This window comes from Pleurodeles waltl, chromosome 7 (genome assembly GCF_031143425.1).
Source record: "Pleurodeles waltl isolate 20211129_DDA chromosome 7, aPleWal1.hap1.20221129, whole genome shotgun sequence".
In the NCBI taxonomy this organism is placed as follows: Eukaryota; Metazoa; Chordata; class Amphibia; order Caudata; family Salamandridae; genus Pleurodeles; species Pleurodeles waltl.
Window position 1 is genome coordinate 1,315,778,661 of NC_090446.1, and position 14,274 is coordinate 1,315,792,934.

Here is a 14,274-nt window from a genome sequence, read left to right on the forward strand (position 1 = left end):
TCCACCCTCCCAGCCCAGGAAGACCCATTCAGTATGCAAATGAGTGCAGGTGTGACTGAGTATCCTGTGTTAATGGTTGTCTGGGTGAAATGCATAAGGGAGCTGTCAACCAGCCCAGCCCAGACATGGATTGGAGACAGGCTGTAAGGCACAGACAGATTTTAAGTGCAGAGAAATGCTCACTTTCTAAAAGTGGCATTTCTAAAATAATAATATAAAATCCAACCTAACCAATAATTACGACTTTCTATTACCACTCTGACCATACTAAATATGAACTGGTTATCCCTTTCTGATCAGAATCTACCACTCAAACAGTATATGAGGGTAGCCCTAATGCTATCCTATGAAAAGAACAGGCCTCACAGTAGTGGGAAATGAATTTAGGAGTTTTCCACTACCAGTACATATAAAACATACATGTTCATATCCTACCTTTTGCTTACATAGCACCATGCCCTATGGGTTACCTAAGGCCTACCTTAGGGGTGACTTATGTGTAGAGAAAGGGAATTTAAGGCTTGGCCAGTACTTTTAAATGCCAAGTCGAGGTGGCAGTGAAACTGAACACACAGGCTTTGCAATGGCAGGCCTGAGACATACTTAAGGGGCTACTTATGTGGGTGGCACAACCAGTGCTGCAGGCCCACTAGTAGCATTCAATCTACAGGCCCTGGGCACATGTAGCGCACTTTCTAGGGGCTTACAAGTAGATAAAATATGCCAATTGGGTATGAACCAATGTTACCATGTTTAAGGGAGAGAACATATGCACTTTAGCACTGGCTAGCAGTGGTAAAGTGTGCAGAGTCCTAAAACCGGCAAAAACATTGTCAGAAAAGTGGATGGAAGCAGGCAAAACATTGGGGGATGACCCTGCTAAGGCTGTCAGGTCTAACAATCATGTTTCATGTATACTCCACTATTGACTTCCCCCTTTTCCTGTGTGGTATTATTGCTGTATACAATCTGTGGGTACACTTTATACTTTGAAAATCAATAAACACATTAAGAAAAAAATAAAAAAAGATCTTCACTACCAACGCAGATCGTCCACACAGCAACTGCAAAATTGAACCATTTTTTATTGTTGTTAATAGTTTTAATGTGGTGATTTAGGAATGAATGATTTAGAGTAATTTGTTTTGTTTAGACAACCAGAGCTACCTGACGTATAATTCTCTTTCTTTTCTTTCTAGTTATAAAATGCCTTCGCAATACTTCCAGTACAAAGGAATCAACTTTAGCCCACCGTCCTATACACCTGAAAGCCTGAACTTTGCAGAAAATGAGTTTCAAGTCCTGGATGATGATGTCTATAACGTGACATATCCCAAATCAGGTATATCACAAGTCGAAGTAAAGTGAGTGAAGCGAGCAGCAGAAAATAAAAATTTCCCCACTTTGAATTAAAGCTCTGATGCAAACAAGCAAGTGAGCCAAATCCTCCATACAACAGCTTCTTTGTCTCTTCCATCAATGCATCTACCAATGTATTCTTTCACCATTCCATCCACCTACTGATATCTACTATTTCACCTTTACACTCTGTCCCATTCATTCTTTCATCATCATTAAAACTTTCCTCATTCATTTATCCATCTATCCATTCATCTACTAATCTACTTTCTGTCCATTGATCCACTCTGCAATCAATCCACCCGTCCATCCATACACTACGCCATCCATCCATTCACTACGCCATCCACCCATTCTGTCACTCATCCATCCACTCTGCCACTCATCAATCCATCCACTCTGCCATCCATCCATCCACACTATCATCCATCCATCCATCCATCCACTATATTATCCATCCATCTACTTTACGGTCTAGCGATTTAGACTCTCCGCCATCCATCCATCCATTCCTATATTGTACTATCCAACAATGTACTGATCCACTCTACCATCCATCCACCCTTCCACTGACATTCATCCTTCAATCCATCAGTTCTGCTGTCCATCCATCCATTCATCAATCATCCATTTGTCATCTCTGCTATCCATCATCCACTCAGTCATCTAGCCATTCATATTGCAGATTACACTTAAGACCACATAAACAAGCCCATCGCCTGTAGAAAACAACACAACCAATACAATACCAATACTAACTATTCTAGCTCTTTGGAGAAAGGGATTGAGACAAGGAGCCCTACTACCCCTACAAACATGTGTACAAATGGCAGCCACCTTAATTTCTTAGAAGAGAGCAATTAACATGTACTGTACCACTCTGTCATTTTGATTTGGGAAAATCACCTTAAGTAGCAGACATCTTATTGTTACGGAGGCAGAACAGCCTTAATAAACAAAGCAGTAATGCACAGAGAAAGTGATTAACAAAGACATATTGCCAGACTCAGTACATAGAGCATTTAAAAATAGTTGGCAAGACTTCTTCAAATGTATGAAATATTATGCCACCACAAGCTTTTATGACAACATCAGGAGACACTTTGATTAAATGGGAAGAATGACAAGAATATTTTTGCTTATGATAATGAGGATGCTACACCAGAAAAAAAGAAAAAATGTTCCTACATTGTTTAGATCTAGGAAGACTAAAGGTTTATAATAGGATTAAAAAGACACCTAGGGAACAGGGGCATGGTGGCGTATGTTCTAATGCAGAGAAGATTTTAAACCCAGAGTATTTATGGGTATACACAGATACACATTTTTCTATACAAAACAGGGCAAAGAGGAGTCTATTGAAGATTTTGAGGCATCCTTGAAAAATATGGCACTAACATTTTGATTTGATGACCTGCATGATGAACTAATTCATGACCAGATAGTCATGCAGGCAGCGGAGCCTAATATACAAGAGAACCTGTGGGCAAAATGAGAAGCTCCTTTACAGGAAGTGATTGATGTAGTTAAAATAGCAGAACTAATGGGGAGATGTGCGAAAGTAGTAATCTCTGAACAGAAAGAGAAGGCAGAAAAGGAAACAAAAACTGCTGCCAAAGTAAAAAATAACAATAAGAAACCTGTAACACAAAAAGATTATAAGAAATATCAGGAAAAAACAGGCAAATCATTGATTAACAAGCAAAAAAAAAACAGGATACAAACAACTATGGAGAAGATTTTTACAGGTGTAGCAACAGTGACCATTTTGCTAATGATTAGAAGTCCTACACACAAACAAAAAGGCTCAGGTTGTGGCATTACAGGTCATTTAAAAAAAATTATGTTAGAGAAGAAAATACAGTATGGTACAAGTCTAGAGGAAGAATTGGTATCCAACACTGAAGATTCAGATGTGTGTCTGGGTATAAAAGGAGAAAAGACCATGGATGATCAAACCTCAGGAGACACAACGACTCAATTACAAGTAGATGGACAAACCGCAGATAATGAGACCTATCTAAAGCAAGAGAAATTGGACTTTTGGGGGTGTTTAACTAAAGATAGTAGCAGATTCTGGATCCCCTTATACAGTTGTAACTAGTGATGCATGGTTTGAGAAATGTGTACCTCCTTTAGAAGAAGATCTAGAACCACCGGATATTTCACCAAAATGTTTTACACGGGATGATATCAATATGGTAGGATTTAGGAGATTACTGTTTGGATTTAAGAATAGTAGAGCTGAATTTTAACTGTGTGTGTCAAAAGAACAACCATCTGTCTTGGGGTGGATGGACATTGGAAGTCTTGGAATGATTTTAGACCCAAACAATGAGGAACCTGTCATGGTAGTACTGTCTGAATGTGAGATTGAATCACTGATTGTAGAAACCTTTTCAAAAAGTATTTTCTGGTGTGGTTGGGAAACTTGATGGATTCCAACATAGAATCATATTAAAAGATGGCGCTGAACCTTGTATTCACAAAGCAAGTGATAAGAGAATATGTTGCAAAAGAATTAGAGAAACTACAGGATGCAGGTATAATTGAACAGATTGAATCTTCTGATTGGATGGCACCATTAGTAGTAGCAAAGAAACCTAACGGAAAATCAAGATTATGTGTAGATCGTAGATACCTAAATAAAAATATTTTAGTTGACCCGTTCCTCTTGCCAAGGATTAACGAAATGTCTTCCATGACCAAGGGTGTTAAGTGAAGTCCATAGATTTAACAAGAGTCTACCATCAGGTTCAGCTACACCCAGATAGCAGAAGGTTAACTGCTTTTAGCAGCAGCCATGTTTCAAACACTGATGTACATAATATTCAAACGAATGAAGATGGTCATGTTCTTGCAAGATGAGATTCTTTTCATGGGCTAAACCCGGAAAGAGTATGACCAAGGACTTTTATAGATTTTGGAAGAGAATTGCCTTACAGCAGGAATGAATAAATGCAAGTTACCAAAGGAGAAAGTCACATACCTTGAGGTGAATAGGGAAGGTATAAAATCCAAGCCAGAATTGGTAGAGGTCATCAGGAATTCTCCCTCACCCAAAGATAAGGATGAAGTGAGTGTTTTTTTAGGCCTCACTGAATACTATTCAAAATTTGACAGGAATGTTTCTAGTAAGACATACCATATCAGTCAACTCTTGAAAGGAACTGCAAAGTTTAAATGGACAGAGGAATGTTAGAAAGCATTCTGAATTTTGAAAGAGGACATTTGTAAAGCTCAATCTTTACAAGGATTTGATATAACCATTAAAAGCATAGTAACAACAGATGCCAGTGGAAAGAGGTGGTCTTAGTGTTTGCATCATGTGCATATTCTCTGAAGGAGGAGAAGTACTCTGTCATATATCCGTCATAGAACGGGGGCCCTTGCATGTGTATGAGGTCTTCAGCATTTTAAGCAGTGTGTGGGGGTACATGCGCAGCATTACTTAGTGATCATAAGCTTCTCACAAACGTATTAACCATGAAAGGTATGGTTATTGCATCTCTAAGATTAGCCTGGTTTTCAGTGAGGCTGAAATGATATAATTACACAGTTGAATATGTGCCTGGGATAAAAAACAGGACAGCGGATTTCCTGAGTCCGTTTCTGTTACCTCTGAAGGAAGTAGTGATGAGCGAACAAGAGGAATGTTGCATAGCGGATGTACAGGAGGAAACTAGGAGCATTACTTAAGATGACTGGGTGAATGCACAAAACAACAATTCTCTTTTAAGATTGATTGAGAAATATATACTAGAAGGATGGTACGAGAAGAAAGTATTGACAAGGAGGTGTGTACATTTTGGGAACTAAGGCATGAACTCTCTTTGTTACAAGGGAAAATGTTAAGGAATGGCAGGTTAATACTGCACAGGGATCTCAGGAGCAGACTTATGTTGTGCCATGAGGGAGGCAAGAACTGACAATCAAAGTAATGTCTATATTGACAGGGAATCAACAGGGAGGTCTGGAAGATTTGGTGGGAAAGTGAACCAACCAAAGAGGCTATATGATTATGTGTGTGAATAATTTGGTGTTGATCAATCTTAATTTGGAGTCAACATAACTGTATGATATCATGATTTATTTTCAATGCATCAATGTGTGCATTAATAAGTATATTTTGTTGATTTTGTTTCTTATATGTGTCATCTAAGTATTTTGAACCCCACATAGGAGGGGGAGATGTGTTATATTGTTATAAAGTTTTACATAGATAGATGATTTAGTTAGATATCAATGTAAGAGCAAACAGTATGATTCAAAGGCTCGAGACAGGATGACAGGACACTTAGCCTTATGATGTCAATTTAGAATCTTATGAATGGGAAGTTCAATGGAAGTTGCTGCGAGGGGAGAGACATGAGGTGATGAAGAGCTGTTAATGATTACCATGCCTGGGAACACGTCTGCGTGAGAGAAATCACTGTAGCCTCTCCCATGTTTAACTCAGACAGAAGACAGTGGTTAAGTGGGAGCCAAAAAAACCCTTGCCAAAATAAACTGTAACCCAGCTTCTCTATCATACTGAGAAGTGAAGCAGTTGCGTTCCAGAGCTCACTAATGTGCTGCCGGGATCAACACCAATGCCTATGATTTCAAAGAGCAGGTAAGAACAGGGCAGCTTCCTCATCCAACGAAGGGTGTAACAGAGGCTGCTAGAGCAGGACCCTCAATGACTGTACATAAGACAGTACAGATAATACTGTACACTGAGCAGACTGAGCCACGGTGTGCAGTAGACAGTGAATTTATAATATAGCTTAAACTACTGTTCAAAAATACAAAATGGGCAGCAAATGCATATCTTCAGTACGGGGACAGAAAGAAGAAAAGGTTTTGGTGCTGTGGCATTGTTTCATCCCAATCGTCAGAGAAGGAATCTGGCCTAGAAATCGAGCGCAATATACTGATCTTTGCATTTTTTTAAAGGAAGGCTGGGAAAGACACTGCTCATTGCTTTCGGGGGGGGGGGTGAAGAAGATGGAAGAGGAAGTAATGAGGGGTTGGCGGTTGTCCAAGGTATAGCCTTAACAAGGTTGCATAAATGTATGCTTGAATCCTGCTGTTGCTTAATATACAGCTAGATATGGATACTAGAAAATAAAAGCATGGATAACAAGAGAAACAAAATCACTGACACACACCCCAGCATTGTGCTAGGGATACTGAAACATGATTGCAAGCGAACATGAACAGCTGAACAGTAAGACACTGACACTGAGACCACACATTTCATATTAGAACTTTGAGGTACGAAAATGTGAAACCCTGGAATAAAGACACATAAACCATGATGTATTCTCACATTGCTCAGCGCATCGCCATTACACGGAAAGTACTGTGTACCATGGAGCTAAGGCTTTGGCTTACATTGAGATTTACAACTGTCATTTAAGGAAAGTGCTCAATTGTTATTACTCAATCTTTAAATAAGGGATAAAGAACCCCCCCGCTGGATATTATAGGGATTTTACAAGCCACTAGGAGTTCCTTAACCATATAGCGGAACAATGTCAAAATCAAAGTTCGTTTTCGAGGTTATGGAACTCTGAGGTGACTAGCAATATCCTTATTATATATCCTTATTATGTACCCCGGTGGTACTTTATTCCTTATAACATATGATCACAGCATTATCTTTTTGGTGCATAGTTATTTCATATGAAAGAGCAGGCATGTTTGCAAACATGAAAAATAAAAATATGAACCATAAAAATAAAACCTCTAGAGCAGAATTTAAATATCAAAAACCTGTTAGTTATTTGTTTCAAACAGATTTTAGAAGCTCAAAATGAGTAGAAACTTTCAGATAGGTTCTATTGTTTCTCTAACGATATAAAGACTGCAAAATATCTATGTTCTCTTGGCTTGAAATCATACGCTAAAAAAAAGAGCCTTAAAAAGCTGCTTCAATTGTGCATTGCAACCTGACCTGCCTTTTACCGCAGCTACAGCCTTTGGCAGCAGGTATTGTGATGTCAGAACTAGACTGTAATAACTTATATTAGTCAAGTTCTGACGTCTTTTCTTTATAATCAGTGAGGTTTTTTCTTTATAATTGACAACTGGGCTGGTCATAAGTCGCCAATTATGAAGAAATTAGAAACTGGTGTTTATGCAGGGATTACAGAATCCCATGTATTATATAAGGTAGAAAGTACTCTCTGTCGTGTATTATAATGATATTGCCAGTCACCGAGGAGTTCCTTAACCATATAGAGGAACAAGGTCGAAGGCTGAGTTCCTTTAGATGATTATGGAACTCTGAGATGACTTACAATATCCTTATCATGTACAACAGGGGGTACTTTATCTTATATGATACATGGTCCATCACCCATGTCACAAACCACTTAAAACCTCATATAAAAGAGCGAACATCTTTGCAAACATAATGAATAAAAATAAAACCTCTAGTGCAAAATTAAGCGCATTAAAAACCTGGTAGGTATTTGTTGCCAACAGATATTAGTAACAGTTCCATGTGTCAAATATAAAAGAAAAGATGAAGTAGCTCAGAACGTGTAGGAAACATTCTCTCTGCTTGCCATTGTAGGCTATTAGGATAAAGCAAACGAAAGAAAGGCAACATTCAATTTGTTGCTTTGAGCAGCTACTTTGATTATGCTCTGTTACCTGACCTACCTTTCACCTTGGCTGCTGACTCTGGCAGCAGGCATTGTGTCCAGTCAAGTTCTGACGTCAGTGACACAGTGCCTCATAAATTGCCAATCATAAAGAAATTAGTGACTGACATTTATACAGGTATTATAGCATCCCATGAATTATAAATGCTTATTTTATCAGTCTCTGAAGGATGAGAGGCTGAGTTGAAACTTAAAGGAATTTGTCATAGATATCAGAAACAATCTCGCCAACTCACCGAGCTTGTTTAGCCTTCACTAATTAAGGGCTATAAAAAGCCTCTTGCTTTTATACACACCAAGAGTAATGAACACCTACTTGCAAGGAGTTCTCTTGTGCAAGGGGGCAGTGGCGTAATGAAACTTGAGCCCCCCTCCTTGCAAACTACATTGAGGGTCCCCCGTGGACCCACTCAGGTGTAGCAATTGAGACATCCTAGGAAATACTCCAAATGTTATACATCCAGTTTGCAGGTGAGTGTTAGCGGTATTGTACACCCTAATATTTCATTGTAGTTGAAGTATTTAATAACACGTTTTTGCTTTGTACTGAGAAGTGCATGTGTTTCCAATGAAAATCATAATAGACCTGTTCTGGTGCTATCCATAGAAAGTATGACCTCCTACTGAAATATGTTGAAGTGGTTTACAAAAAGTATGTGCCCTTCTAAGAGGTTTTGGTTTCTGTCCATGAAAAGTATAGAAGCACTTCTGAAAAGTGGTTTTCCAGGATCCCCTATTAAATGTACTGCCCTGTTAAATGTGCTAATCCTAGCCAAAAATAGTATAACCATCTAGAAATAATATAGAACCATGCTAAGAAGTGTTACCCAGTCCACGATCAGTACACTAGCTCTGCTAAGAAGTGGTGAGTCAGGCAGTTCCAAGAAGGGGGGTCCTGCAGAGAGGTTTTGGTTCTGTCAAAAAAAAACTGGCAGCCACACAGAAAAGTGCTAGTGCAGTCCACATAATCCTTAAAGTGAAATGCATATCAGCCTTACATAGCCATGCTGGCTTTTGCTGTCCTACTATCAGGGACGGCCCCTCCATTATGGAGGAGTAGCATCGCCCCACTGCTAAAAGGTAGCAGAAAAATAAAATGATAAAAATATTTTATTATCTAATAAAACTATTTTATTATCATTTTATTTTTCACTATCAACTCCGCCAGTCTATGGTGGGGTGGGGCCATCCTCTGTGTCAGCAGCAGGGAGGAAGAGTGGTACGTGCACTCTAAGTGCGCAAGTCGGTTTGGTCGGCTGTCTTAGGCCGGCCAACCTGACATGCACGCTTGAAAACTCTCGACCCGGGCTGTGTTGCACAGGTGGGCGAAGAACTAGCGCAGGCTCCCAGTCCCCAACTGAGGCTACTCAGACCAATCTCAGAAGATCTCTCATGCTGGGTAGTAGTTTAAGAGAGGCGTCTGGATTGGATGGGAAGGAGAGAAAGCAGAAATGCACTGAGGTGGCGAGGAAAACCGAGGCAGCATGCAGCAGGTATATGGTTTACATTTTTTTTTTTATTATTCCCGACCTCCCTGTGCACTAACTCTGCATGCTTCACACCCCTGTGCACTGCCCCACATACCGTTATTGCCAGCAGCCGCTGATGTCTAGTATATGTCTGACACCCTGCTGGGAAATGTTGGTGCTCCACCAATTGAAGTGTCACTGCCCATTTAAGAATTGTGCAGCCACATAAAAGTTGTGGAAGCTCTGAAAACAAGCTGTCATATTGTGGATCAAAATGTATCAGTCTGGTTTAGATATTTTGGTCCTAGTCAATTTTAGGAAAAGGCTGCTCTCTTGAAAGTTATTCTGAGAAAAACAAAAAATGGGTGGATTGCTTGAATTAATATCAGCCACTGGTAAATAACTCAGCGCAGCACTCCACTAAATATTTTTTGTCCATTAAGCCACTTTATACAGGAAGAACGCATATACAAATCTGTGTTGGTCCTGCTCCAATAGGAACAGTCCAACACTGACTTCAAAGCCATTTCCCATGAACAGGAACACAAGCAACCCCAGACTGGTTTTGACCTGCATGGGCCTCGTCAAAAGGATGCAGTCTGAGTCTACTGTCACAGTGATCAAAGGACCAAAGTCTGGCCAAATCTGTCGCAGTTAGGGCATTGCACTGAGGGAAATTAAAATGTGATGTGTGCACTGGCTTAATTAGTTTCAGCCATTGGTAATTACTCTGGGCGGCAATTCAGTCCATCATTTCCTCAGTGCAACACCCTGAGTGCAATGAAGATGTCCAGATGTGGGTCTCGTGCTCACTGTGCCGTAGGACTGAAGCTACTGCCTCCTAATATGGCCCAAGCAGGCAGAAACCAGTTTGGGTTTGAATCGTAGTATTACATCACGTAGCTAGAGTACAGTAGGTGTAAGTAATAAGGAAGGCTATATATGATGACATTGCCTATTATATATATTCTTCTATGTAAGATTCTGTTATCAACTTATATTAAAAAGCCGAATACAGATGAGCACATGAAGAAAATTGGAAGGGGAATAGAAGGAAAAAAAGATGTGGTGGCTAGACAAAAGCACACCACAGTAAGCATTTTCTAATGTTTTTATAATGTGCAATTCTCTTTATGAATTGTTCAGGAAACTGTATATGTTTTCAAATATATAGCCTATTCCTCTTTTTAACGTAAAAACCTATCAAGTGATGCTTGGGAACTCGTCATTGATCCCTTCATCCTCGCTAATGAGCTTGCTGCTCTTCAATATTCTGAAAATAATATTCTTTGCAGTAATTCATGCATTTTTAGACGATTTTTTGCTGAGCGTTTTTGAATAAATTCATTTGATCATCATAACCCATGGTAATCAGTTTTTTTTCTAGAATATTACTTGGACTCCCGAAAGTAATGGGATTGCTTTACTCGTTCATAGATCATATGTGTTAGATCACCAAGGGCATTACATGCCCAACTCCTCTAATTATTTGACAGCCCAAATTGGAGTTTCAGTGGCACCCGGTATTTTCTGAAAACATTTTACCTGTGTAAGGTTATTCTGAAATCCGAGGGTTGAAGTTGGTATTTTCCATCTTAAAACAAAAATTGTCTGTTGTTTGTTACTCAAGATCCATTTCTCATTTATTCCTTAAAGTGCTCCTCGTTTTTGTTTCATTAACAGACTGTCAGAAGTTTGTAAATAGCTGAAGCTGACAGTTTCTCCTTTTTCAGTGCCTGAAAAACGTCGGGTCGTGAGACAAATGTTTGTGTCATTAATGTTTTCTCTTATTCCTTTCAAAATATTTTATCCTTTTTCTTCATATGATTACAGCTTGAATTTTTGTGTATTTTAAATTGTCAAAATTAAACAGAGAGAAACTAGATCAAACTTAGTTATTCCATCACAAATGCAAGAGGACCAAAATATAATGTGATCATTATATTTAAAGGCCAAGGGTATCCAGACTGCAGATTCCTTATGAAACTATACGCTCTGCCTTAAGTGCTTCAGTTATTGCTCATGTTTAATAATGCAGAAGTATGTTTGGTCAGTTTGACTACAGAACGTAGAGTCTAGTTCAATCCAAATCCAAGCATTGTCTACCCTGTTAGAGAGTCATTATTACAGCTGTCACAAAGGTATGTAAATCAGAGCATTCACACACATCCCCTTTCTTACCCTTTTTATTTAGTATTTCCCATGATCATTTAATGTTTTTCAATGGCTCTGAGCACATAGGAACCGCCAAACAATTTATATTCTAGATTTACGTTTTTTCCTTAATTTAATTTGGCATGCAAATATAATGGTATGGGAAACTGGGCAGTACATTAATTCTAATAACATGTATTTTTTCGTAAAGTGGGATTGATTCTGTGGGTGATATGCCGGGATCCAACCCCTGATATACCACGACCCAACCACTGAAACCAAGAATCACACTCATCACCCGGTCGAGCATATTTGAGGAGGTACTTTCCATGATCATGTCCTGAGCCTTCCAAACCCTGAGGTTCGCTAGACCAAGGACCACTACTCTTCTACCCTGAGCAATGTTGTTTCTTTGAGACGTCTATGTACTGTGTCCAAGGAAGAAGAGGTTATGTGAATGGAATCCACTGCCCACTACCATTTGACTTGCTCTACATTGTTTGGTGCCCTCTGTGGTAATGAGCATGTTCATCAATATGAGTGAAGAAGGAAAAACTAAAATTAAATCTGACTTTGGCCACAAACAAGGCCACACCTACGGGAGGGTAAAGACTGTGAGGGCACTTTGCTTAGATTACCTATGAATTCTCCATTTGCCTGCACCCTCACTCTAATACAAATACCTGTGTACTACCAACACAGAGCTCATTCCCTGGTTTTAATTGAGGAGTTCACACGACAATTTGACACCTCAACATGGATTAACTACCTTTGCTACTGCAGTAACCCAGGGCATCATACAAAGAGGGTCATTTTGACACCTTGTGTTTGGGTATATACAAGTCAGGAGCACCAAGTACCTGGGTGGTGCATGCTCTAATATCTGTACATCTTGATACTGGTGCCATGGACCAGGGGGTGCCTGTGGACTCCTTCCAATAAAGTGGCAAGCCTGTACTTCGTATCTACTACATGTCAAGATTCCCCGAACTCACCCTTCCAGGTAATTGCTTTTATCAGAGGCATTCACTGGCCCTAAACATAACCAGACTGCACTAAACGTTAAATCATCAAAAACTCTTAAAATAAATAAAGTAAATATCTTCAGTGAGATTTTCACAGAGTGCTGTAGAGAAGCAAATATTTGAAATGATCTTCCTGGTCAAATATATTGAATCAAACATTGACTCCTTCTAAGGTTGCCTGGGCTCTTTCAAAAAATGCTTAGATATTCTTGAGATGCCTACCCCTGGGGTCCAAATATGTGGCAGCTTAAATGAAAACTTTCTGACCGAGAAGGTAGGTTGCAAGAGGACAGGGTGAGGAATTAAAGGAATGGAAAGAAACACACAGCTTTTATTTTCTAGATTGACTCGGCTCTTAAAATACAACTATGCAAGGTAGTATCTTCAGCTCACCAGGTGGTGGGAGCTGGGGCTTCAGAGCAAAGGGTGGTATGTGAGGTAGCATCTAGGTTAAGGGATAGAACGTTGAACTTGGCCCTGTCTGCAGGATCACCTCCAAACATTTTGCCTTCACCTATCCTATTTTGTGAACCTATTTTTGCTAAATGGCAAAATTAGCTTACATCCACATGGCACATTCAATTTACTTACTTGCAAGTCCCTAGTAAAGTAGTGCTACATGTCCTCAGGGCTTGTGAATTAAATGCTACTAGTGGGCCTGCAGCACTCATTATGCCACCCACTTAAGTAATCTTTTAAAACTTGTTTCAGGCCTGGCATTGCAGCTTGTGTGTTCGGTTTTAAACAGCCACCTCAACCTGACAAAATAAACCTTTGCCAGGCCTACACCTTCCTTTTTAACACTTATAAGTCACTCTTAAAGTAGTCCCTACACAGCCCTTGGGACAAGGTGCATTGTATTTAAAAAGATGGGCATGTACGTTTAAGTTTTACATGGCCTGGTAGTGAAAAATTAATAAATTCATTGTTCACTATTGCAAGGCCTACCTCTCCCTCAGGATAACAATGTCAGGAGCATCAAGGTAAACCTTATTATATTTAGCAAGTGATAACCTTTGATTGGGAGCAGGTAGGAAAGTCATGTGTGTTTATATATAATAAGTGACAACCTTTGATTGGGAGCAGATGGGAAGGTCATGTTTGGTGTCTAAAGAATTGTAATTTAAAACCTTCTTGTGTGGTAAGGTTTTAAGGAACAAGTTTTAAAATGCCACTCTTAGAAAGTTGTCATTTTCTGGTCCTAACCATTTGGTGCCTACAGCCTGTTCCTGGATCACATGATTAGGTGTAGTTGGAAGTTGGCCTTTGTGTGTTCCTCTCAGACAGCATCACAACAGAGAGTCTGGGTGTTGACAGGAAGAGCCATCTAGACTTTTTGAGGTGATAGAGCTGTCACACACCACACTTACACTTCAATGTCACTTGCCCACCTCATATAGAAAGGACTCCACGCTAGCCTATTGTTACCCCAGTCAGTCTAAGCTGACCTGCTGCAACCTGACTTCCTTTGACCAGCAATTGGACCTGCCTGAGCCCTTCTGGCTTCTTCTGGAGTAAGTTCTTGATCCCCGAAAGGTGCTTCACAGGTCCTGAAGCTTGGGGGGGCATCAGTTGAACTCCTCCTTGAAGAAAAGGAGATATCTTGAAGTT

General features: G+C 39.7%; 1 protein-coding gene across 4 annotated transcripts in view; it reads left to right on the plus strand.

Annotated features, from left to right (window-relative positions):
* Positions 1-14,274, plus strand: part of LOC138246238 (sulfotransferase 2B1-like) — a 361,323-nt gene that overhangs the window by 171,635 nt on the left and 175,414 nt on the right. For all 4 annotated transcript variants that reach the window (XM_069200642.1, XM_069200640.1, XM_069200639.1 and 1 more), the window contains one exon: positions 1,200-1,342. In XM_069200642.1, the coding sequence (XP_069056743.1) occupies positions 1,207-1,342 (136 nt within the window). In that variant the 5' untranslated portion in view covers positions 1,200-1,206. The remainder of the gene's footprint in view (positions 1-1,199; positions 1,343-14,274) is intronic.